The 24,852-nt window shown below is 43.5% G+C and overlaps 1 protein-coding gene and 1 non-coding gene across 3 annotated transcripts; one reads left to right on the top strand and one right to left on the bottom strand.

Annotated features, from left to right (window-relative positions):
- Window positions 1–15,528: 15,528 nt before the first annotated feature.
- Window positions 15,529–17,075, bottom strand: LOC109757939 (uncharacterized). Its single transcript, XR_005754530.3, has 2 exons — window positions 16,796–17,075; window positions 15,529–15,816 (listed from the first exon to the last, which is right to left on the bottom strand). It is a non-coding gene; the product is annotated as an uncharacterized protein (transcript).
- Window positions 17,076–17,540: 465 nt separating this feature from the next.
- LOC109757942 (arogenate dehydratase 2) lies at window positions 17,541–21,486 on the top strand. 2 transcript variants are annotated; one of them, XR_002231684.4, is made up of 11 exons: window positions 17,541–17,918; window positions 18,056–18,117; window positions 18,234–18,326; window positions 19,912–20,112; window positions 20,197–20,280; window positions 20,409–20,504; window positions 20,581–20,658; window positions 20,767–20,856; window positions 20,938–21,001; window positions 21,109–21,190; window positions 21,258–21,486. XR_002231684.4 is itself a non-coding variant. In XM_020316786.4 (11 exons), exons 1-11 carry the CDS (start codon window positions 17,633–17,635, stop codon window positions 21,315–21,317), a joined length of 1,200 nt encoding a protein of 399 aa, XP_020172375.1. In that variant the 5' UTR covers window positions 17,543–17,632; the 3' UTR covers window positions 21,318–21,486. The 2 variants fall into 2 exon arrangements, 1 of the variants encoding a protein (XP_020172375.1); XM_020316786.4 differs by having other exon boundaries at window positions 17,543–17,918; window positions 20,934–21,001.
- Window positions 21,487–24,852: the final 3,366 nt, after the last annotated feature.

Below are 24,852 nucleotides of genomic sequence, written 5' to 3'. Positions count from 1 at the left end.
ACGCTTCTGAAAGACTATGTCTCGGTCATCCGTTTCTCAAACATCATGTAGTGCGAGAATCCCAACGGAGGAGATCGAGTCTTGTGGGGAAAAGTGCGCAAACCTCTGCAGAGTGTACAAACTAATCATGATTAGCCGTGTCCCCGGTTATGGACATCTTTGAGTATGTGGTTCTTGGATTATCATGTTGATCTCATCACTCTATTTAAATTAATTGGTTGGGTTAATTACTTTTTAATTGGGATTGAGATGGTGTCTACCATTCTCAATGTTTAACAACCACCATGATAGTTAAATAAAATGTATTCCTTTGCAGTAGGGAAAAATTGGCTTTTCGCAAAAACATTATAACCATAGAGCCTCCACCAGCCAAATATGCATGTAGTGATAGCCTTTATTCATCATTGCTCTATGGTGTGAATTTGCCAGTACATTCAATGTACTGACCCTTTGTGGCTGCAACGTCTCATGTTGCAGGATCTTACGACGAGTAAGTGATACGTTAGGGTTGCGATTTCTACACTCAACTTTGCCGTTGGTGTTGATGGGACCCCACAACCTTGTTACTTCCACTATTTGGATTGAGGTAATAGTATTTACGTTACTTTATACATGTGATTTACCTCTGTTATAAATCCTCGAGTATTGTGTGTGTCAGCATACCAATCCAGGGATGACACTTAAGCACAGAGACTTGACCGTCTGAGGTCGGGTCGCTACAGTGGTTCTGGACTCTGCAGCGGCTGGAATTGATTTTCGTCGACTCCCCTAGGGTTTGTGGAATATTGGGGTATTTATAGAGCAAAGAGGCGGTCCAGGGGCACCCGAGGTGGGCACAACCCACCAGGCCCCAGGCGCAGCCGTGGCCCATTAGGTGTCTTCTGGTCCATAAAAATCTCCTTGAAGTTTCGTTGCATTTGGACTCCGTTTGGTATTGATTTCCTGCGATGTAAAAAACATGCAGAAAACAACAACTGGCACTTGGCACTATGTCAATAGGTTAGTACCAAAAAATGATATAAAATGACTATAAAATGATTATAAAACATCCAAGATTGATAATATAATAGCATGGCATTTCTTGGAGTTGTTTTTGGTCTTGCTATCGCGATGATGCTGTTTGGAGTTCTAGGACTAAATTTTGCAGCTTATGTGGATGACATGTTGCCATTGGATTATTAGTGGCTTATATTATGATTATTTTCATGTTGGTATCTGATATTATATTTTGGAGTATGAGTTTGGATATAATGACTGCATGTGGATCTTAGCTGGATAGTTTGTTCTTGCTATTGGTTTAGTAGTTTCTTGGTACTTGGATTCATCATGATCTTAGTTGATATGATACCCTCGGAGTTTTAGGTTATGACTATATTATTCTCTGGATTATTTGTTGGATATTGCTATGACTTGGATCACAGGTTGATAGATGATATCAGACTATCAGGTATCTCAGGTCTATTTTTGGGGATAAATTCCGTCATTAAGTTGGCCAGGTGCCACCGAACCGGGATTTTCCAGTGCAACCACATTTGCCTTTATGGGAAGGCCCTAATGCGGCCTATTGTCATGTCTCTCGCCGGTGCCTCCAACGAGGGAAGGTTATGGGCGTGTGTTACCCTGGCTCTGTAAGCAGACATAATCTTCTGTGCCCGTAGTTGGTATTGAGATCTTTTGTCCCCGTTTGGGACCGTTTATGTTTTGCTACGATGGTGGCCGTTGGATGTCATGGGTTGACATCGGGGCCACCCAGGACTAAACCCAAAGGGGGTGTTGGTCGGAGTGGCGGGGGGAATGTCATGGCAGTAGATTGGTTTTGTCGGAACGCCATTGGTCCACCCGAATGGGAGCAAGAGGCCATGGGTTCTGTGATGTGGGTACAGTGTGCTAACCTCTGCAAAGTGTTTGTGTTTAATCTATCGATAGCCGCGTCCTCGGTGATGGGCACAGTTCGTACTAGATCACACCGTTCGATCAACACTCACATGACGGAATGACTTATAGATGATTTATATGTTGATATATTGTGCGCAGTAACAGTTTGGCAGGATGCCGTTGATGATGCTGAGATGATCTTGAGGATGATCATTCAGTTGTGATGTGGTCACGAGGTGATCATGTGGATGTTTTGATCACGAGGTGATCAGGTGGATCACGAGGTGATCGAGATGGTATATTGCTTGGCGGGATAGCCAAGAGTGAGATGGTTCTTGAGATTTGAGATGATGGTTCATCAGTATGGTAGTAGTTGCATATCATGCTTAGTAGTTGCTCATGTATCATAGTAGTTGTTAATTAATTAACCTGTTTAATGCTATGTTGTTGTTTTGCCTTGATGTTTTGTGTTGTTGTGAGCTTGCAAGTACATTCAATGTACTGACCTGGCGTGTCATGCCAGATTGCAGGTGATACCGTGATTGATTGATTGCTCGTCGAGGTTACCGAGCGTGCGAGCTAGATCGTGTCCCAGCCAGAGTCCCTGCGGAGTGGATTTCACCACCTTCGTCGTTGTTCTGTTGCTAGAAGTTTTCCGCTGCTACGAGTTGTTCCGCTGCTAGCATAGAGCAAGTGTAGTATCGCAGGCGTAGTGTCGCCATGCTGATGTGATCCTTTGTAACACCAGACCCTTGTATTCATTACCCTTTGTAATAAGAGCTGATTTGTTCTATGTCCAGCAGTGTCATATTCCAAAGACTTATCCTTGATCCCTAGGCTGGAATACCGGGCGTTTCGGTTCCTCTGAGCCGGGGTGCCACACTGTCATAGTTGCAAATGTTACTATCTTAAAAGATTTTGTTCTTCTTGATATACCCGAGGACGGCAATATGTCGATCATCCTTGGTAGACCCTTTTTGAATACTGCAGGGGCTGTTATTAATTGCAACAAAGGCAATGTCACTTTTCATGTCAATGGTAATGAGCATACGATACACTTTCCGAAGAAACAACCTCGAGTGAATAGTATCAATTCTATTGGAAAAATTTCAACAATCACTATTGGAGGTTTTGAATTCCCTATTCCTACCGTCAAAAAGAAATATGAAATTCTTATTGTTGGGGACATGCATATCCTCGTTGAGGTAACCTAGTGTTATACAAAGATTCTCCGGTTTCATGTCATTAGGAAGAAGTTTATTAATAAGACTTGATCAACCTTATTAATGGATTCCTTTTGACGGGCATGTGGTCGATGAATTTAATAAACACAACTTTCTGTACCCACTTTTTACTTTCTGTTATTTAGAGTTAATAAAGTAGAAATGCTATTATTTTACTGTTTTCTGAATTACCCGTGCAATTAAAAATGACCAGAAAATAAAAGTTCTCAGAATGCCCTAAAAATTTAATATGATTTTTTCTGCAAAATATGAAAAATAGTGGCATTGAACACACCCTAGGGGGATGCACCTATGAGCCACAAGCTCACAGGGCGCGCCCACCCCCTGGGCGCGCCATGCAAGCTTGTGGGGCCCATGTAGGCCCCCTCACTTATTGCTGCCACCTAGGCTCATCCTCTTCCTCCAGAAAAAATCAAACTTGTTCCATAGCCCGTGTTCTTGCTCTTCTTGCTGCAATTTTCGATCTCCTTGCTCGTAGCTCCATTTCCAAAACTGTTTTGGGGATTGCTCACCGATATGTGACTCCTCCGATGGTACAATTAGTTCTTGCTCTAGTGGTTTGTTATTTGCACATTTAGATCCTGTTGGTGACCATGTTCTTGAGCTTGCAAGTAAAATTATATGGTTCAAACTAGTTTTGGTGCATGATATGGCCCCTAGGCACTTGTAGGAGTAGTTGCTATCGATTTTGTTGAGTTTGGTTTATTTTTATTATGAGTTACTAAAAAAATTCGGAAATTTTCAAAGGGAGAAAATGTTTAGGGAGATGTTCCAAGGTGGTTCCTCGAGCAAGAAATCCCCAAGGCTCGCTTTATGTGAGCCGGACCTCGAACTACCACGGGAAGCTCTAGTGCAACCTTGCGAATGGCCGTCATGTTACTTCATGACTCAAGCCAGTTTCAAAGAAGAATTTTTTATGTATGTGCACAATGTCGGCTTAACGGATTTCCTGCCAGATAAGTACTTACAATATTACAACCTCACTGATTCTTCGTGCGAAAATTGAAGTATTCAGTCCAGCGAAATTCGCATGCTATTATATTTAATCTCATTGAAAACACATTTCGGGTGGACCTTGAAGAGTTTAATGAAGCGTGCAAAATTCCACAATGGGCCACTTACATGTTATATTTAATCTCAGTGAAAACACATTTCGGGTGGACCTTGAAGAGTTTAATGAAGCGTGCAAAATTCCACAATGGGGCACTTACATTGAACCTCGTAAATCTGACTGCATTGAGTTCCTTGCTAGCATCACTAGAGGTGAAACTAGAGGCATAACACAAGCTACTATAGGGAGTATTCATTTTTCCTGCTTTGCATTATTTTGCTCTCTTCGTAGGTAGATGCATTAATGGTAAACATGACCATAGCCACCTTTGCACTTCTGATTTGAGCATTAAAAATGCGGTAATGAATGATAAACAATTTAACTTGGGGCTATTGTTGCACGTCGGTTACATAATAATGCCTTAGATGGAGATTTCTTTGGTGGAATTTATGCCACTCGTTTAGCTGATTATCTTGGGGTGCCGATAAAAGAGAGTGATACCCAGTTGTCGCCTGCTTTCCTTGATCATGCCGCTATAGAACGTTTCTAGTTTCTTGAAACAGGCGATCTATCGTTCCAGTACAGACTAATCTTTAATAGGCGCCGTGTTTTCCATATTACACTTCCCGCTCCTGCCTTATTTTACTTTCAGGGACAACATTTCATACTTATGGAGGAGGCATAGGAGTATGAGAGGGCGAGGGAGACTGCTCGCCTCTCCGAGGCATCCCACCAAGCGGTGGCAGCTGCAATCTAGTACAACCCGAACTACGACTACGAGTATCATCCAAGCCAGCCGTGGCCATAGACCAACTTAGGCCAAAATCCTAAGCTTGGGGGAGTACGCATTTCTCACCGACATTACATTCATGCATCACACATTCATTCCAGTTGTCGGTGTTCATCCTTTTTCATTGTATAATCCATGTTAGTTTTATTTTGCTTTCTTCCTGTGTGTTTTAAAAATTGCGAAAACCCAAAAATATTTTCTGTTTATTTTTAGTTTTCTTTCTGTTTTATTCGCTTAGTAGTTTGCAATATTAAAAGAAAGCCCAAAAAGATTTCTCGTTCTTCTTTCGCTTGTTGGGAGCTTTCCCGTGTATATAGTTTTTTCTTGTTTTCATTTTTCTTTCATTTCACCTTTTTCAGAAAAACAAAAACTCCAAAAATATTTCAGTGTGTTTGTTTGATTTTTTCTTTTCTTTGGGTCGTAAGGAGAAGACCATGATGAAAATGTTGAGTGGCTCTCATATGCATTATTGTTGATCTAACAAAGAGCCAATATTACCTTGTCTTCTCCTTTGAATAAATGTTTGCAGATTCTAGCTTAGTCCACGACACGTGCACTCCTATTATTATTCACATTGTACGGTCTCGCAAGTGAAAGGCAATCATGACAAAATTTGATGAATTGATTGAGGTGAAGAAAAGTTGGTATGAACTCAACCTATTTTGTTTTTGTAAATATGATAAGCCCATCGTTCTTGATTCAGCCTATTATGAATAAACATGTTTGCAATGACAATTAGAGATCATAGTTTATCATGCCATACTTAAATATCTAGTAGTGGATAATGTTTTGTCTTGAGTGTCAACATGCATTTAGAATGGTTATGATGTAGTATGATAGGATGGTATCCTCCTCTGAATGATTCAAGTGGCTTGACTTGACACATGTTCACGCATGTAGTTGAATCAAAACCAACAAAGCCTCCACGATATTTATGTTCATGGTGTTTTGTATCCTACTCATGCTCGTATTGAATGTTGATTAATCTCAATGCATACTTATGATCGTTGTCGCTCTCTGGTTGGTCGCTCCTCAATCTATTTGCTAGCCTTCACCTGTACTAAGCGGGAACACTCCTTGTGCATCCAAATCCTTAGACCCAAAGTTATTCCATATGAGTCTACCTTACCTACCTATATGAGGTATTTACCTGCCGTTCCAAGTAAATTTGCATGTGCCAAACTCTAAATCTTCAAATAATAATCTGTTTTGTCTGCCCAAATCGCTCATGAAGCGACAAGGGGCGGTCAGCATCTTCCATGCTAGGTGGGTTATTCTCACGATGAGTGTTTATTCGCTTGTCATTCACGAGAAAGCGGCTGGTAATTGGGATGCCCAGACCTATGATCAAAACCAAAATATAATAATGAAACGAAACTCCCCCGGACTGTTGTTGGTATGGATGGCAACCCGAGGATTCGGCTAGCCATGGCTTGTGTTTGTTGGTGGAGGGGGAGTAAAACTTTACCTTCTGTTTGGGAACCACCTATAATGTGTCTAGCATGGAAGATGTTGAAAACTCTCGGTTGCTACGTTAACAATGAAAGTATACCTCTCAAAATTATATTCATCTCTGTTTTAAAAGCTTCGAGCTCTGGCACCTCTGCAAATCCCTGCTTCCCTCTGTGAAGGGTCTATCTATTTATTTTTATTGTTGAGTCGTCATCTTCTCATTAAAAGCACCAGCTGGAGAGCATTATTGTCATTTTTATGCTTTGTGTTTAGTTGCTGTTGAGTATGAGTGTGACTGGATCTCTTTTACCATGAATTACAATGTCTAGTCAGTGCTTTAACTTCAGAGGTGCTCTACATTTATGTATTGCAGTCTCAGATAGGGCTAGCGAGATACCATTATTTCATATTATATCATGATTGTTTTAAAAAAGTTTTGTCATCCGAGATATCTTATTGTTGCTCGCTAGTTGATTATGTCATTGATATGAGTAAATGAGATACCTAAATGTTATTGTGAATATGGTTAGTTCATAATCTTTGTTGAAAACCTAAACATTGGCTAGACATATTTGCAACAACAAGATCAAACAGAGTTTGTAAAAAATTTCTTTGTCACTTTCAGTTTGTCAAATGAATTGCTTGAGGAAAAGCAATGAGTTAAGCTTGGGGGAGTTGATACGTCTCCGTCATATCTATTTTTCCAAACACTTTTGCTCTTGTTTTGGACTCTAATTTTCATGATTTGAATGAAACTAACCCCGATTGACGTTCTTTTCAGCATAATTGCCATGGTCTTGTTTTTGTGCAGAAATCAAAGATCTCGGATTGACCTAAAAATTTAGGAAGAATTTTGATGGAAAATATAAAAAATACTGGTGGAAAAATATACCAGAGGGGGGCCACCCAGGAGCCACAAGCTCAGGGTGCGCGCCCACCCCCCTAGGGCGCGCCCTATGAGCTTGTGGGTCCCCTGGAGCTCCGACAACCCTAATTCCAACTCCATATATTCCTATTCGCCAAGAAAAAATCATACGAAAGGATTCATCGCGTTTTACGACCCGGAGCCACCGTCACCTCCTGTTCTTCATCGGGAGGGCTGATCTGGAGTCCGTCCCGGACTCCGGAGAGGGGGATTCAACGTTGTCGTCATCATCAACCTTCCTCCATCACCAATTTCATGATGCTTATCGCGCGGGAGTGAATAATTCTTTCGTAGGCTTGCTGGACAGTGATGGGGTTGGATGAGATTTGTCATGTAATCGAGTTAGTTTTGTTAGGGCTTGATCCCTAGTATCCACTATGTTCCGAGATTGATGTTGCTATGACTTTGCTATGTTTAATGCTTGTCACTAGGGCCCGAGTGCCATGATTTCAGATTTGAACCTATTATGTTTTCATGAATATATGTGTGTTCTTGATCCTATCTTGCAAGTTATATGCACCTAGTACGTGTTATGATCCGCATACCCCAATGTGACAATAATTGGGATTCTTTCCGGTGATTACCGTACTTTGATGAGTTCATGTATTCACTAAGTACTAATGCTTTGTTCCGGTTCTCTATTAAAAGGAGGCCTTAATATCCCTTAGTTTCCTTATGGACCCCGTTGCCACGGGGGGGGGGGGGGGGGGGGGGGTAGGACAAAAGATGTCATGCAAGTTCTTTTCCATAAGCACACGTATGACTATATACGAAATAAATGCCTACATTATGTAGATGAATTGGAGCTAGTTATGTGTCTCCCTAGGTTATGACTGTTGCATGATGAATACCATCCAACGCAATTATCCATCACTGATCCAATGCCTACGAGCTTTTCATATATTGATCTTTGCTAAGTTACTTTAGTCGTTGCTGCTGTTACAATCACTACAAAATTGTACTATTACTATTGCTACTGTTACTATTACTATCATACTACTTTGCTACTGATCACCTTGCTGCAGATATTAAGTCTTTCAGGTGTGGTTGAATTGACAACTCAACTGCTAATACTTGCGAATATTCTTTGGCTCCCCTTGTGCCGAATCGATAAATTTGAGTTGAATACTCTATCCTCGAAAACTGTTGCGATCCCCTATACTCGTGGGTTATCACTGCTTCCGGTCTTCGACATAATGATGCTCCCATTTGGCTCCGCATCCGGCACCATGGTAACCCACCGGCGGATGCAATGAGTCCTTGTCGAGGGTCACATTGATCGACCGGTTAAGAGGAGTGTTCCACCTGGACGTGCACCCTTGAGAGCTCTAAGGTTCCACATGCTGCCTTGCCAGTTCGTCTTCAAGTCTTCTCATTTTGTGCTCGGCGGAAAATTCCCCTAACTTATAATCATAATAGTACCGGCCCTTGACATAGTTATATTTGAGGGGGGTCTTTGAAGTGGTTTGGGACGCCCTTTGCTGCAAGTATAGTGTCCTGCTTGTCTCACACGGGCTTCTTCCCAACAAAACCACGACTTTCGAGGGTGTGGTTACTTAATGTCTTTGATCGCATGTCCTTCCCCCATGTAGACTGGCTCTGCACCACAGGGTTCTCCTGATTTTGCATCTTGAAAATGTTTCAGTCATCTTCACTAATGGTAGGACACTTCTTCTGGATCACAGGGTAATCTTCGTGAACCTCTTGCGGATGATTTCCAAGAACTCAAATTCTTTGAGAACTTATGGATTGCATGGTTGTTAACCTGATTCTTTGGGTACAATAGGTTGTCATACTCGCCAGGAAACTTAAATCTTGCATGCACCCTTCTTATGAGGAGTTCTCGCAGATTATGTTTGCCTAAATCCCTTATATTGGACTCATTGACGGAGCAGACTTCTCGAAGGATGACACCTAGGGCATGGTCGTAGTGAGTCGCGGCCTTTCGCGGACTAATAGGCTCACCAGTGGAGTTAGCTTGAGTGACCACAAGCATGTCAGTGCCAATAGCATTTCGACTCCTAGGTTTTTGCTGCTTCTTGATATTTTGAGCATCCTCCACCTCCACCTCCTCCTCTTCCTCAGCACAATACTCATCTGTATCGTCTTCACAGTACCATCGCCCTGATCAGGATTACTCTCCTCACCAGGAATATCTTTGTAGCCACTTCCTCTCACATATCACTCATCCAGATTTATCTCCTCCTGACGAAGATCTTCATCATAATCAACGTTTCTCTGCACGTCAGTAAAGGCCGCTTCATTGTTGGCCGAATGTATCGAAGAAGAGCCCACACCGGACATCTACAAACAAATAGGACATATACTTAATTCGTATACAAAATACAAAATTTCGGGATGACCCTTGCTAAAAATATGACATATTGGTTGCCAGAAATTTGAAGAAACAGAAATTAATCAATGTTTCGACAAAACATTGGCAACCCTATACAGTCCCTGCAAACAACTCATCACCAACAATACATGATTTCAACCACATTTCCTAAAAAATTCGACAACAATTGTAACAAATTTGTCTATGAACAATTAAATCTTTGTGATTTCAACCACATTTCCTCAAATCCATGTCCAAAACAACTCACAATGTTACTACTAGAACTAATATACCCTGGAATGTAGATGTGTAGCAACTGTAGCAAATATGTCTATGAACTTAAAAAGAGGGGAGATCTCGCTTACCGGCGGAATCGCGGTCTCCGCTACTGGGCAGAGCGACGCCAGACGCTTTGCAACCCGAGATGTCGGAGGCTAGGTCGAGGTGGTTGCGGCCGGCGGCGCAACAGCGGTGAAGGAGCAGCAGCGCGAGCAGTGGGCCAAGGAGGGGGCGAGGGCGGCACTGTCCGAGGAGCTCGACAGGGGTGTCGATGGTAGGCGCGGGCAGCGACGAGGGTGGCAGCGGCTACCCGAGAGAAGTGGAGTGTGTGTTAGCGCGAAACAAAATTTGCCCAAAATTGGCTAAGGCAATGTGAAAAATAGCTATGGCGTTGGTGACGTCACCGACGCCATAGCTACGGCAAATGTTCACGTAGCTTTCTACATCCAAAAAAATACGTGAGAATATTTATTTTATTAATATTAGAATACGTCGATACACAAGTGTTGCTAAATAATAAAAGATATATAAAACTAAGTGTAGCATCGTTTCTGAATTCTCTCGACAGAACTTTCTACACCCAACAACGTGTTTCGTCTTCTTTTCGTACACTTTGTTTTGAGCTAGATTTTTTTCTTTTTCTTGATAGACGCCAGATTGTTGGTCGTCATGGTCATCTAGATCTTCCTTCTTGGACACGTCTTTATCGCTCTGTTCTTTCTGCCTTTTGTACAAAAGATTTCTCACTTCCTGAACCTCTGCACGGACTTCCTGTTCGTACAGCTGATTTCATGTCCGACCTCTTTCTTCATGCCTCCTTCTGTCTCATCATCATGTGGTGCCCCTTCGACTTCGGCATCCTCCTCGTCCTCACCATGACTTGTCCACCATGTGTAACCAGGCATGAAACTATGTTTCAACAAGTGCATCTTCACACGACCAGTGGAAGGGTCAACCAAAACTCCGTTTTCGCACTTCTTACATGGACATGAGATCTCTTTTTTTGCCTTTGCGATCCATATCTTCCAACGCCACCTTGAAGAACTCATTTATTGATCGATCCATTTCCTACAAAAGGGTCTCCAACATGACTATATATATCTTTTGCTAAAAAATGGAAACCCGAAAATTGGGCATATTACCTAGATTGGATCGATAGTCGTCGATAGATTAAATCGGTCGAGGGTAGCAGATGACCACGTGTATTATCTAGGATCTGCAGAGAGAAACAAGATTGACAAAAATTATAAGAGACTAGGACAATGCCCGTGCGTTGCTACGGGAAAGCATAATTTTACGACATAACTTATTGTGTGATTGTGTTTTTTTTTGTCAAGAGGTTGGCAACTATGAAACAAAAATTCTCTCTCTCTCGGCCTGATGCTCCATCATCATCCATGAGTTTTGTTCTAGTTCAGACAAGTCCCTGAAAAAGTCCACGTTGCCTCATGTCGCATATTATCACATCCAATAGTGCCCAGTTCGGCATTCTAATTCATAATTCGAGTTCAATATGATTCAACAGAAGCTAATTAAAAGAAAATGTCATGTTCGAACCATATGAACTACAAAATACAATTTAGATACAAAATATAGACACAAATTAATATTGATCTACAAATTGGCATATCTTCCCTGCACGAGGGAATCCCCACCGCGCGATAATGAAGTCAATTTTACAGCCATAAGCGCCCCTTCTAATAAATGTGAATGGAAGAGAAAATGATTGATTATTTCTTACCTATGTTGCTACGGATGACAAATCTAGCAGATGAAACAAACAATGATCAAGTGAAATGGATAAAGTTAATGAATCCTTTAAGAGTGAAAAATATGATATGACCTTTGATATTTGCCTTTCAAGGTTGGTGTAGGTATGGCACACATTGTGCAGGAGCACCATGAGGGTGGTGTGCTCGATCGGCAAGTGCGTCAAGAGCTCACTGTTGTAAAGCTTGAGCATGGCTGTGGAAATCTTCAATAGGAAATGATTAAAGTTTAAGATCGCGGGCAAAAGCATTTCGCGGCTGACTCCTCCAAACGCTACGGCCCGCTATAGCGGGCGATCGCGGCCGCTATGCCATTTAGCGGCAACAGTACAAGTGCATGTTTGTCTAGAAAAATAGAGTATTTTCAGCAGAAAAACAGAGTAATTTCAGTATAAATTCGAAGAGTAATTTCAGCAGATAAACAGAGTAATTTCAGTATGCCCCGCGATTGCCTGATTAGCGCCAGATCTCGTTTTTTAAGGCATAGTGTCGCGGGAAGCCTACCAGCCAGCGATTGCGCCGCGATCGCGGAAATGATATCAACAGTATGATCTATCTGCAACAGCCGTAACAGTACCTATGATTGTGGTTAGATCTTCAATTTCGTGCCATAGTTACTGATAGTGAGCCATCCTTTCTAACCCGCAGAAGTACCACTTGAAGCCGATTGCATAAAATCCAGGATTGGGTGTTGTAAAGTACAACTTTGTCGTTGGCAGAAGCAAAGCCACATGTTAGTATACATGTATTCTTCAGATTCAGATTTCACAAATACTATCAATCTTTTGAGATTTGATCATGCAAATAGTATCCAGATGCGTACTAAAACTAAAAAAGATCCTAAAATCATCTGACAAAAATCCCCAAGCATTACATCTTTTCAGCATCCACAATTCAAGATCGACTAAACAAACTCTTCTAAAGGATAAGAATTCTATAAAACCAAAACATCATAGTTCTCATAGATCTGAAAGAAGAAGAAAAAGAAAAGACCAACAAGTGCAGATTGGAACGAGAGAATAAGCTCACCTGGACATGATGCCATTGAGCGTATAGTTGCTCATCTCTTGCTCGACCACCTCCCTTCTTATTATTGTGGTGTGGCGCTCCAGCTTCACCGTACTGGTCCTGCTGCGTGAGCCATCCACGATCCAGCACCGCCCCGCCGCCACTGCACGCACTCCATCGACACCTTGTTCTTCTCATCATGTAGTCTCTTCGTCGCTTGCCATGCAAAATTAGCATCGCGTTCTCCTCGAGCAGCATGCTCAATGGTGGCTTTTTTTTGCGCATACCCATGATCTATGTCGCCGCCGCCATGTGATCTTCGACGACGTTGACACAGCTCTCGTGGTCCTCATGGTGCACCGAGCGCGCACGAGGCGACTCGCCAGCACGTCCATGGCCTTATTTGTGCAGTAGTCCTGCAAGGCGGCCACGTATGCGTCGAGTCCTGCGGGTCGGCGTTTGGAGAGATGTGGCGGAGGGCGACGTCCGCGGCTCCGAGGCCATGATCCCCGCGCGCCGCGCTTGGTGAGGTTGAGCTGCGCATGAGGCTGAGTAATCGAGTGTTGTAAGGGCTGAGGCATTCAACTTTTTGCGAGATTAAAGGGGCGAGGGGATTCCGATCAGATCATGTGAAATGCAAAATTGGGAGGGTTGAGTGGATTGCGAGATTAAAGGGTTGAGAGGATCGCGAGATTAAAGGGGCGAGAGGATTGCGAGATCAAATTTTCGTCTTGGGAGGAAAGTGATCGGTATTTGCTGGGTTTTTTATCGTCATTTATTAGCTTGCCAAATCATGTGAAATAGAAAATCAGGAGGGTGGAGCGTACGTAAGGAGGGGTGGAAGAAAAGGTTGGACGAAAGATTTGACGTAAGAGGGGAGAGGGAACCTTAGGTTTCTTTTAGGTAGTAGAGATAGAGAAGATGAGATGTTGAGAGCTTGAGCTAGCTAGGCACAACTATTTATACGTAGAGCTGCATATACTTATGGCGTGCGACCTGTTGAAACGCCAACACAATATCTGTGAACTAATTGTGGTACCCACTTAAAATACTGGTGAAGTTGCTACAAAATCTTACGCCACAAGTACCAGACATAGTGATGGCGTGGGTATTTTTTCTATGCCAGCAGTACTCCACGGATGGTGAGGATGATGGGGCCCACATACAGAGGGCGTTGCCTAAAATTCCTACGCCAACAATAATCACATAGCTATGACGTACGATTGAAGCCGACATCAACACTATTTGAAAAAACTAGTGCTGACGTTGATTAAAAATGACGCGCCATCAACGAAAGTTGTGGCTAGCATTTTTTCCACTAGTGTTACTAGCTACAACTGCTATAACACTATTGGGCATAGCTCTCTACTAGCACGTAGTAAATAACATGAAAAAACAGAAACCATAACAGTGTAGCATCCAACCTTTCATGGGAGTTTTTTTTTTGTCTTGAAGGTTTGGATGACTGACGACTCCCACCCACACTCACGACGACGCAACGATGATGGGTTCTTCTTAGACCTTACTATTTGGCCAATGCTTTTTTGTTTGGCAATTTTATTTTTTACTTTTTACTTTATATAAACGCTATTGTAAATAGTTTTGGCGATAGCTGACATATCTCTAGCTTGGAGAACCCTGCAATACGGCAAAATGCGATTTAAAACATTAAATAGTTTCCCTGTTTCTCAAGCAATTATGTATTACTTGGTTCTCAAGAAAGTAGACTTTCTTGGTTCTAAGTACTTAACCTTCGCTAAATAGATTGGTATTAGAATTAAACGAGTACTACTAATTAAATAGATTCCTTGTTTCTCACGAAAGCTACTATGTTTTCTTCGGAGGTAATAGCACCTCAGATCCATGAACTTGCACGAGATGTGATGATTTAGTCCAAAACTTGCAAAATATCACTGAAGGCTCCCAGAACTTGACACCCTATGTGATGATTTGGTCCAGAGCGAATCACAACACGACAAGTGGCAGTCCAGAGCTTGGACCAGTCAGCACTGGCATTTTTGCAATAAACTCCCTCCTGTTCCGTCGATTTACATCTCGGATGGCTCTAGTCTATGATCGGTCAGCCGCGCGCCCCCCATTAGAGCCAAGTCCGAGAATTTTTTGCCCCCTGCTGTTGTTGCGTAGGACGATGGTGACGGTTCGGTTCGGTTGACAAAGAGATCCTCCATTTCGGCCTGGAATTTAGTTATAGAATTGGGTTTCCTCCGTCTGTTACTTCTCCAAGTTTGTTGATATTTCAGTTGTGTTATTCAAATTTGAACCCGCACATGAAATGGCAGATTAGTTTGGTTATTTCGACGGCATTGGGTGTCTGATTCCAACCTTCATTGTTTGCCTTTTTTTTCTTCTTCTGGGTGAACTAGAGGGAGATAGAGAGAGGAAGAGGTAGGTGCATGCTTCGAAGTCTGAACTGACGATGAAGACATGGCAAAAATTTGTGCAGCGTCAGCCTGTCAGGAGTGGTTAGGTGCAGGACTAACAAACCTTGTGCTGCACGCACGTACAGGATGATCGCAATGTCCACACGATATTTTGAAAATAAAAGACTGTTTCTCCCGAGAAATTAAACATTCTTCAGTTCAGGTAGAATGCCCTCCTCTAGCCTGTGCGGAATGACGGCTTATACTCTGATTATTACTCCTGATGCGAACAAGGGGAAGATTTTAGATACAATGGCCGTAGGTCACCGGTCCGAAAATGCAGTACAATGCGGCCGCTGGCATGTGGCCCCATGATCCACATTTCATCTTCCTGATGGATGTTTGTATTTGAGATAGTATACCGAGCTAACTTACTTCGGTGTCATTTGCACCGATGCAAAGCTTGGTGCTGGAATTATTTGGAAGAAAACAAATTACAGTAAAGAGTTATTTACTGCCCATTTCGCATATCTAATTTTTCATCGCATCTGAGTGCTCAAGTATTGCTCAACTCCAGGATAGGAGTAACTACTCTAGCCAGCAGCTAAAAGGAGCTTGAGTTTACACACTCAAGTGACTGCTATCTCAAACGATTATTCTGACGTGCACAATCAGCCCATACCAGAATGCTGCTTGCAGTACTCTACCTGCAGTAGATAATCAAACTGTAAGATAGCCATGCAAAATATTTATAAACAATAATTCTATGTTTTTAATCTTATTACTACATGTGACTGCAAATACTAGTAAATTGTCCATACTTATGATGCAAGTAAGCAACAGAGTAAATGATCTGCAAGTTATTTGGGAAGTTGCAAGCAAGCAAACCATTTGCCTGACAACTTTCACTTCACAAACTAGATTATGAAGCTGAATGTCTGTCAAAATGCATCGAGTCAAGCAAGTGAAGAAACAGGAAGACACTGTAATGACACCATTAAGACATTAATCAAAAGAAAACCTGAATTCTGAAGCAAAGGTACTTTAACTGTTGAGCACCAAGTACTGATGTCTTTCAAGGAAAAACATCAGACAGGTACAGAGGAGACTAGAACTATGTATAAGAATTAAGAAGCAAATTATTTGGTATATGTGGTTTTGCAAAAGTGATAGAAATCTAGTATGGTTTTCTTGGATTATGGGTACACCTTCCATCTTCTGAGAGGTTTTTTTTGTGTGGGGGATTTTTCTGATGTTACCATCATGTATTTCAGTGCATAAGCAACACCCAACTTTGTAAAATGCAGTCTGCCAAATTTTTGTTTGTAAATCCATTGGTCCAATAAGTTAAATCCCCCTTGTATAAAAGGTTAAATTGGACTACTTCACAAAAATAAGCTAAATAGTGGGATTGATCATCCAACAGACAGGCAATTGATTGGTGAACAAAAACTTAAGAAAGGACTAAACGGAAGATACTTTACAGACTAAACATAATGAACTAAATGTGCAGAGCATCATCGCAACTTTCAGACCAATTATATACCTACTAAAATTTGAAGAGAAATATTCCGAGTTTTGACAAGTAAGAATCAGCAGATCACACGACTGCAAAATATTCAGAGCTAGTAGTTCACAAAGGTAGCTATCACTGAATAGACATAAAAAAAAGGATTCAGAGCTTACACCCTTCATCAAACAGATGAGGATCCAGAGCATGGCGGCGCAGATGATGGGCTCGCAGTTCCCTCTGGTGCCGATGGTGAAGGTGAAGGGGTTGAACAGCCAGGCCACCACGCACCAGATCCGCGTCCTCGCCGGGACCCCCCGCAGCTCGAGAATGGCATCGATGAACACCCCGACGAGCAAATCTGCACCGTAAAAGCACCAACACCGCAAGAACTCGACAGAGACTGTAGTACTGTATTGTGTGGACGAGCGGCGGCGGCCGGGGGCGGGGCACCTGCGGCGGAGAAGATGAGCACTAACCAGTGCGGGTTAAATCGACGGAATGGCAAGGGGTTTATTGCAAAAATGCCAGTGCTAACCGGTCCCAGCTCTGGACTGCCACTTGTCGCGCTGTGATTCGCTCTGGACCAAATCATCACATAGGGTGTCAAGTTCTGGGAGCCCTCAGTGACATTTTGCAAATTTTGGACTAAATCATCACATCTTGTGCAAGTTCATGGATCTGGGGTGCTATTATACCTCTTTTATTCGCCCTCAAACCTATGTACTCGTACTTCCGTCCAGGTACACCATTCAGTCATATCACTCGTATCTTACGTCTTTATAGGACAGTCCTCTTTACTATTCACTTCCAACAGTTGGCTCGTCGCCACGCACTGCTCTCCAGCCTCACGGCCCGTGCATCGTGTTCCACTTTTCCACCACACAAAAGAAATCTCGCGTCACGTTTGGAAAAGCCCGTGACCGCGGGGATCATTTTCCTATTTCGCTTCTCGACTTCCCCAATCGGCCACCCCCCACCTCCGCCTTCCTTCCTGGCCAGCGCGGCGGCTTATGGCCTCCATGACCACACCTCGGCTCCCCTTCCTCCCCGCCCGAACCCGCTCCGCCGTCGCCGCCACCTCCTCTTCGTCCCCCTCCTCCCCGCTACCACGCCGCTCCATCAAATGCAGCAGCTCCACCAACGCTAACTCGGCCCCCCTCCCTTCCACATCGCGGCAGCCCCGGGCGCCCGTGGCGGACGGCGTAGGGTCCGCCGACCTCAACGGCCTCCGGGCCCCGCCTATACCTGTCGCGGACTCCCCTCTACCCGCGTACCGCGATCCGCACGGGCTGCCTCGTAAGTCCAGCGGCGGCGCTTTTTTAGCCGATCTCCAGAAGTTTTTTCTCGTTTGTTTATTATAATATAATAACTAGACTAACTAATCAGCTGGCGCTTTCTTCATGGCGTGCGTGATTCTGTGCTGGGGTTACTAGGGCCTCTCACTAGTGCGGATCTGATGGAGTCGAGCGGGGAGGGGCTCAAGGTTGCCTACCAGGTGCTCGACGAAACGCGTGCTGTTTTGGTTTCATTGCGTATCAATCTCCCTGTTTGTGTGTGTGTACACTCTTTTTGTTGTGAATCTGAACGAGGTTTGGTTTGGTGATTGTTCAGGGCTTCCCTGGAGCGTACAGCGAGGCTGCAGCAAAGAAGGCCTATCCAAATTGCCAGACAGTGCCCTGTGAGCACTTTGATACTGCATTTCAGGTATCGTAGTATGATCCTTTTTTGGGCCTGTTTAGGTATGTTTGTGTATGCTGTTCGTGGTGCAGTGAGTTGCGCATTTTACGTTGATTCTTGTCATGATTTCAGAAGATGAAACATTGAATCAAACGAGGTTAAATATTTGTTGATGAAATGTGTTGACGGTTTGAAGTTTTTCTTAAATCTCTATTTCATTAAGACCGTGTGTCGGCAAGATCGCCAACCACCAGAACGCTTGCATCAACTGTCATAGATTCCACCCAAATACAACAGGTATCCTGGCCACGAGCTCCAAACCCGGCAAGGGCATGAGCAACTTTGTTACATGCACGGGTTCCTATAGTATAGGAACAGACAACAGAGCTAAAATTAAGCCTCAGGAACTGCCGCATGTCTCTATAGATAACACCCTCCGGCGACAGATCGAAAGCTGTGCTTTCCAACGCCTTAATCAGCTGCTGGTAGTCCGACTCAATTTGAATATTGATCATTCCCCACTCGGCTGCCGTCTGCAGCGCCGCCAAACAGGCCCCCGCTTCAGTCTGACTCGCACTGGACACATGAGTGAGTCTTCCCGCACCTGCACCTCGTATAGCTCCTGTTCAGTCGCGTACGACATAGCCCCAGCCGCCAGATTTTGTTGTGTCATGAAAAGCACCGTCTACATTGATTTTCAAAGTGTCTCCGACGGGACACTGCCACAATGGTAATACTTGTCTAGCTTGCTGGTTGATGGGCTTCCCATGCAGCTTCAGTGATTCGAACGCACACTTCTGTGCCTGAATGGCTGTGCTTTCAATTGTGCTCACATTTTCCTTTTTGTTCAGTTTATTCCTCCTCTGCCACCATTTCCAAAGCATGCAAGCTACTAGCACCTTCTTCCCCTCCTCCAGGCTCAGTATTTGTTGCACGACATCCTTAGCATTAGTGCAAGTACACAAGCATGCTCCGTGTTACTCCCTCCGTTCCTAAATATTTGTCTTTCTAGAGATTTCAGCAAGTGACTACATACAGAGCAAAATGAGTGAATCTACACTCTAAAATATGTCTATATACATCCGTATGTGGTAGTCCATTTGAAATCTCTAAAAAGACAAATATTTAGGAACTGAGGGAGTAGTTTATTAGATGCAATATGCCAGCACTGCACAAAGAACCTATTGCTGGCACATATTCATTTGTCCATACTCCATACTCGTTCTTTTCTCGAGACAGCATGCTCAACATTTGGTCATTCATTTCTACTGTAATTTATGTACTCGAACAAAATTATGTATTATGAAAGTACCCGTCTAGTCGAATATATACGTATGGATGGTTTGTAAGTATCTAATTTAAATAGTTTTAAAGATATTGGTACTCGAAGTTCCGTAAGTTGACCCTAAATATGCTCAAAACGACATCCCTTAGGTAACCAGAGAGATTGTTGTATTGGCAAAATCTTCTTCTAAACTAGCCTTTTCAGACAGCAGTAGATCAGAGCAATTGTACTCCATATGTTGCATGGCATATTGTAATACATAGAAGGTGTATGTAGCAAAAATAAATAAATGTGCTGCTATTTTGATGTCTTCTGGATCTTTATCAGGCTGTTCAAAACTGGATAGTTGATAGGGCGGTACTGCCACTTGAGAATACTCTGGGTGGTAGTATACATCGGAACTATGACCTTTTACTTCGGCATGAGCTGCACATAGTTGGAGAGGTTCGCCTTGCAGTTCGGCATTGCTTGTTAGCCAATCGTGGAGTGAAGATCGGAAACCTAAGAAATGTCATCAGTCATCCCCAGGTAAAACCTATTGGATAGTGTGGCCTCGATATTTTTCACTTGTTTCTGTAATAACCTTACAGGCACATTAATTTAAATTCTCAGGCTCTTGCGCAATGTGAGCATACGCTGACAGAGTTAGGAATTGAACATAGACAGGCTGTTGATGACACTGCTGGTGCAGCAAAGGTATAATGATGCTTCCTCTTCTACGCGGAATTTATCTTCTGATGGTTATATATTTGGTTCACTCTTTCAAGTGACTCAAGGTGTAAAGTCATTGTCATTAACCATAACGCTATATGCTTGTTTCATAGTTAGTCGCAGAACAAATGCTCCAAGATACTGGTGCTGTTGCCAGTTCATTAGCTGCTGAACTTTATGGACTCGATATTCTTGCTGAAAATATTCAGGTATCATGATTTCAGGCTAAATTGGGACATTGTATTCTGTTCTTTATCCTCACCATAAGTCCATTATTTACCTTAGGACGAAAAAGTCAATGTCACCCGTTTTATGATGCTTGCTCGGGAACCTATTATACCTCGGGTTGATAAACCATTCAAGGTACAGATTGCAATGGGAAGTCTCTTTCATCTTCCTTCCAGTAGTTCACTCCTTACGGAGAGGAAAAACAAAGTCGGTTGATTTGTTGCATGATCATTTTATTTTCAGACTAGTATTGTGTTTTCACTTGAAGAAGGACCTGGACAGCTCTTCAAGGCACTTGCAGTTTTTGCACTGAGGGAAATCAACCTCACCAAGGTGTATTAAACAACATTGCTTTGTTTCATCACTTGCATGTGCTTTGTATAACTCTCTAACAGTATGTTGATGTGAAGATAGAAAGCCGTCCACACAAGAAAAGGCCTTTTCGTGTAGCTGATGATGCTTTCTCCACGCGAGTCAAGTTAGATAATAACCCTACAATCCTCGTGTTTATTCAATTTTGTTTCATGAAGTGTTACCCAAATATGAAAAGCACTAATTTCAACCATTTGATCCTTGGCTGAATAGGTACTTCGACTACCTGTTTTATGTCGACCTTGAGGCGTCTATGGCTGATCCAAAAACTCAGAATGCTCTCAGAAATTTGGAGGTGATATTTCTTGGTAGTTTTTATCTGGCGTCAAGCGAACAGTGACTCATGTTACTTTTATTTGCAGGAGTTTGCAACTTTTTTAAGAGTCCTGGGGAGCTATCCTACAGACGTGAGCGAAGCTTGAATAGCAAGTGCTTGCCGCAGATCACATGTTAGTGATTAATCAATTGTGTGCCTTTCTCTTAATCGGATAAACATCCGCCTTTGATAGCTGCTGTTTGGTGTAATGAAATAAACATAGTTCTCCATTATAGAGTCAGAAACATGTAGCTCTCGGAGCATATTTCCTAGTACTCCCTCCGTCCGGAAATACTTGTTGGAAAAATGGATGAATCTAGACGTATTTTAATTATAGATACATCCAATTTTATTCATTTCTCCGACAAGTATTTCGGAACGGAGGGAGTATTTGGATTGGGACTTGAGCAGTCTTATTACTCATAAAATGTAGGAGTACGTGGGTATTCAACTGCAGAATAGCGGATATACTCCTGTGGATTGTTCAGGTTAAGAGCATCTCCAGCCGTTGAGCCCCCCAGGAGGCGTTTTTTTCGCCACTTGGGGGGCTGCCGGCGAGAATTTTGGCATGGGAATGAATAAATCTCCAGCCGTTTCCATCCCCAAGCGAGGCCGTCGTACTCGCCGCGCCACCTCGCCGCCCCGTCCGAGGCCGCGCCCGCCGGCCTTCTCCAGCAGCTGCTTGGTCGCGGAATGCCGCCTGCTCGTCGCACTCGTCGTTGTTGCGCGTCGCCGAAGGGCTTGGAGACAAGCGCGGAGGGGGCGGTGATGTTGGCCAAGAAGGCCATTGCAGCGCCCTTGGACTGGAGCCGGCCCTAGTCCATGCCGGACACAACGCTCTGGAGGGCGCCGTGGAGTGCGCGGGCGGAGACGGCCACTGCAAGGACGAAGAAGACGAGCCCCTCCCCGCCCTGGCCATGCGCGCTCCGCTTCGCTCCGCGCCGTGCACGCGAGCCCCTCCTCGGCCATGCTCCGTTCCGGCCGCGCGAGCGCGAGCCCCGCCCCAGCCATGGGTGCTCCGCTCCGCCTGTGTGTGGTTGGTGGTGGAAGGAAAAGGAGAGGAGAGAGGAGAAAGAAAAGAGAGAAAGGAGAGGAGAGAGGAGAGAGGGGAGAGAGAGGGGCTGGCAAGTGGGTCGATGCATGCGAAAAGGAAATGCCGCGTCCCCAGCTGCCCCCCAGGGGGCTGGGTTTGGGGTGGGCGTGCCGGCCGTAACTTTCGCCGAATCCGGCGCAAAACAGGTTCCTGGGGCCCCGAGTGGGGCGTTTTTTGCCCGCCGGCGTGCAAAAAGGCGCCTGGGAGAGCTTCTTGGGGGCACTAGTGGAGATGCTCTAAAGTACAATGTAGAATCGGAATACTGAACTATGCGTTGTGGGGTCAACAAAATGGATATAAAGTGATTGGGGGGAAATACTTTCGCGAGGTTTTTAAGCCTTTATATGTTTTGGTTGTGCCGAAACTTCAAAATTACCAGGCCTTGTAGAATAGGAATAGCTCTGTTTGTAATCTATACCTTTTTTACAAGGAGATGAGAACAAAATCAGGGATAGAATTCTCCCAAACACCAGAAGATGGACTACCAAAGGAATTGGAATTCTTTGCCAAACTGTCGACCACTTGGTTTGATTCCTAAAGCAATGCTTGAAGCAAATTTTTGTGAAGTCCATGGCCATTTGTTGACACCCCAAGGTTACTCAAATCTGCTCCTGGGTAGCCATCCATTGCTTGTAGCGATTTGTGAAGTCCAATTTTTGTGAAGTCCATGGCCATTTGTTGACAACCGCAAGCATGCAATCAAATTCGATTTCAACACTATCACTGGCAATAGTTGCTGCAAGATACATACCATTCCTGATAGCCAGTAATTCTGCTGATTCAGCATCACGGACGTGGGGTAAGAACCAATTTGCAGCTGCAACAAAATCTCCATAACCATCACGAACGAGAGCTCCACTTGCACCTAAGAGAGTATCTGCACACAGAACCGTGGCAAGGTTTCTTTCACATATGATCATACTTCTGATCTGGCATCTTAGGAGTCGTTGACTTAATGAAGATTGTAGCCAAGACCCTAATAGATAGTGCAGTTTTTCCTGGAGTTTGGACCACTATTCCCATCTGACGACGTTGCCATCAAATATACCACGCCGCTACAAGGGCTAATTCCGCAGTTGGGAGTTCATTTGAGAGTGCGTTTAGCTTCTAGAGAATTTCCAACGTTATCGATCCTGATCGATCCTCCATAACAGATCTGTCGATCTCTTCTAGCAAACCAAGCTCATCCCAAATATGCTACACCGGAATAAACAATGATGTACATCTTCAACTCCAACCGCACAAACAGGACACTGTGGTGAACAAGGTACGTACCGAGAAGCTAGAACGCCATAACAAGGGAGAACTCCATGCAAAATGTTTCACCTTGCCCGGGACTCGCATCCGCCACAAGTCCTTCCATACTGGGTTGACATTTATACTCCCATGACCATCTGTTCCTGCAAGCCTGTGTCCAAATTGGTGTTTGAATTCTTTGTGATTAGCTGACCGAACTGAAAAAGAACCAGAGCGAGTATAATTCCATGCAACAAAATCCTCGCCCATCTGGACATTCAAGGGGATCTGTAGTATTTTGTGCACGTAGACAGGAGAAAAAAAAAATCACGTATAAGGTTCTCATCCCAGGTTCCCAGGTGAGGGTCAATTAACTCTTCCACTTTTGATAGCATGGTGACGCCTCTAGGGGTGATGATCTTACTAGTAACGCTTGTTGGGATCCAAGGATCCTGCTATATGTTAATTTGAGAACCGGTGCCAACTCTCCAAATACACCCTCTTTTAAAAGTTTGGATGCCTGCAACAATATTTTGCCATGTAAAGGACGACCCCTTTTTTGGTACAGTATTGAGAATTATTTCATCTGGATAGTATTTAGCTCTTAGCACTTGCGCACATAAAGAGCCAGTGTTCTGAATTAGTCGCCAACACTTGCTAACATAGCAAGATTGAAACTGTGTAGGTCCCTAAATCCCGAGCCCCCATTCCTCTTCGGTATATATAATTTTCACCACGCAAACCAATGCATCTTCTTCTCATCATTATCTCCCCACCAAAAACTAGATATATCATTGGTTATCACATGCAAATTACTTTCGGCATTTTAAAAACTGGCATTGCATATGATGGAATTGCTTGTGCCACTGATTTGACCAAGACCTCTTTACCTTGCATTGAAAGTATTTTTTCCTTCCAACCTTTGAACCTTTGACACACTCTATCAATTGGAAACAGTCACTTCTGTCCACACCAACCATTGTAGGAAGGCCCAGATATGTATCTATGAGAGCTTCTGTTAATATATTCAATTCCCTACACACATTTTCCCTTACAACAACATTAGTGCTCGGACTGAAAAAGATACTACCTCCATTTTTATATACAAGGCCACAAACTCAAATTACAGGTATCAAGGTAAAATTTAATGCATAATTTACAAGCCATTTTTTCTTTTCGTTTACTGGTATCATTAATACGCAATAAGGATGCAAGGAAATTGAGTGGAGGAAGTAGGTAGTGTCATTATGACTGCATACATGCAAGTACTCCTCGATTACTGGATTATTAAACATGTTGCTAGTACGAGGAA

The sequence above is a fragment of the Aegilops tauschii genome, chromosome 4 (genome assembly GCF_002575655.3).
Source record: "Aegilops tauschii subsp. strangulata cultivar AL8/78 chromosome 4, Aet v6.0, whole genome shotgun sequence".
In the NCBI taxonomy this organism is placed as follows: domain Eukaryota; kingdom Viridiplantae; phylum Streptophyta; class Magnoliopsida; order Poales; family Poaceae; genus Aegilops; species Aegilops tauschii.
Note: the sequence above shows the minus strand (reverse complement) of the source record. Positions and strands in the feature narration are given on the sequence as shown.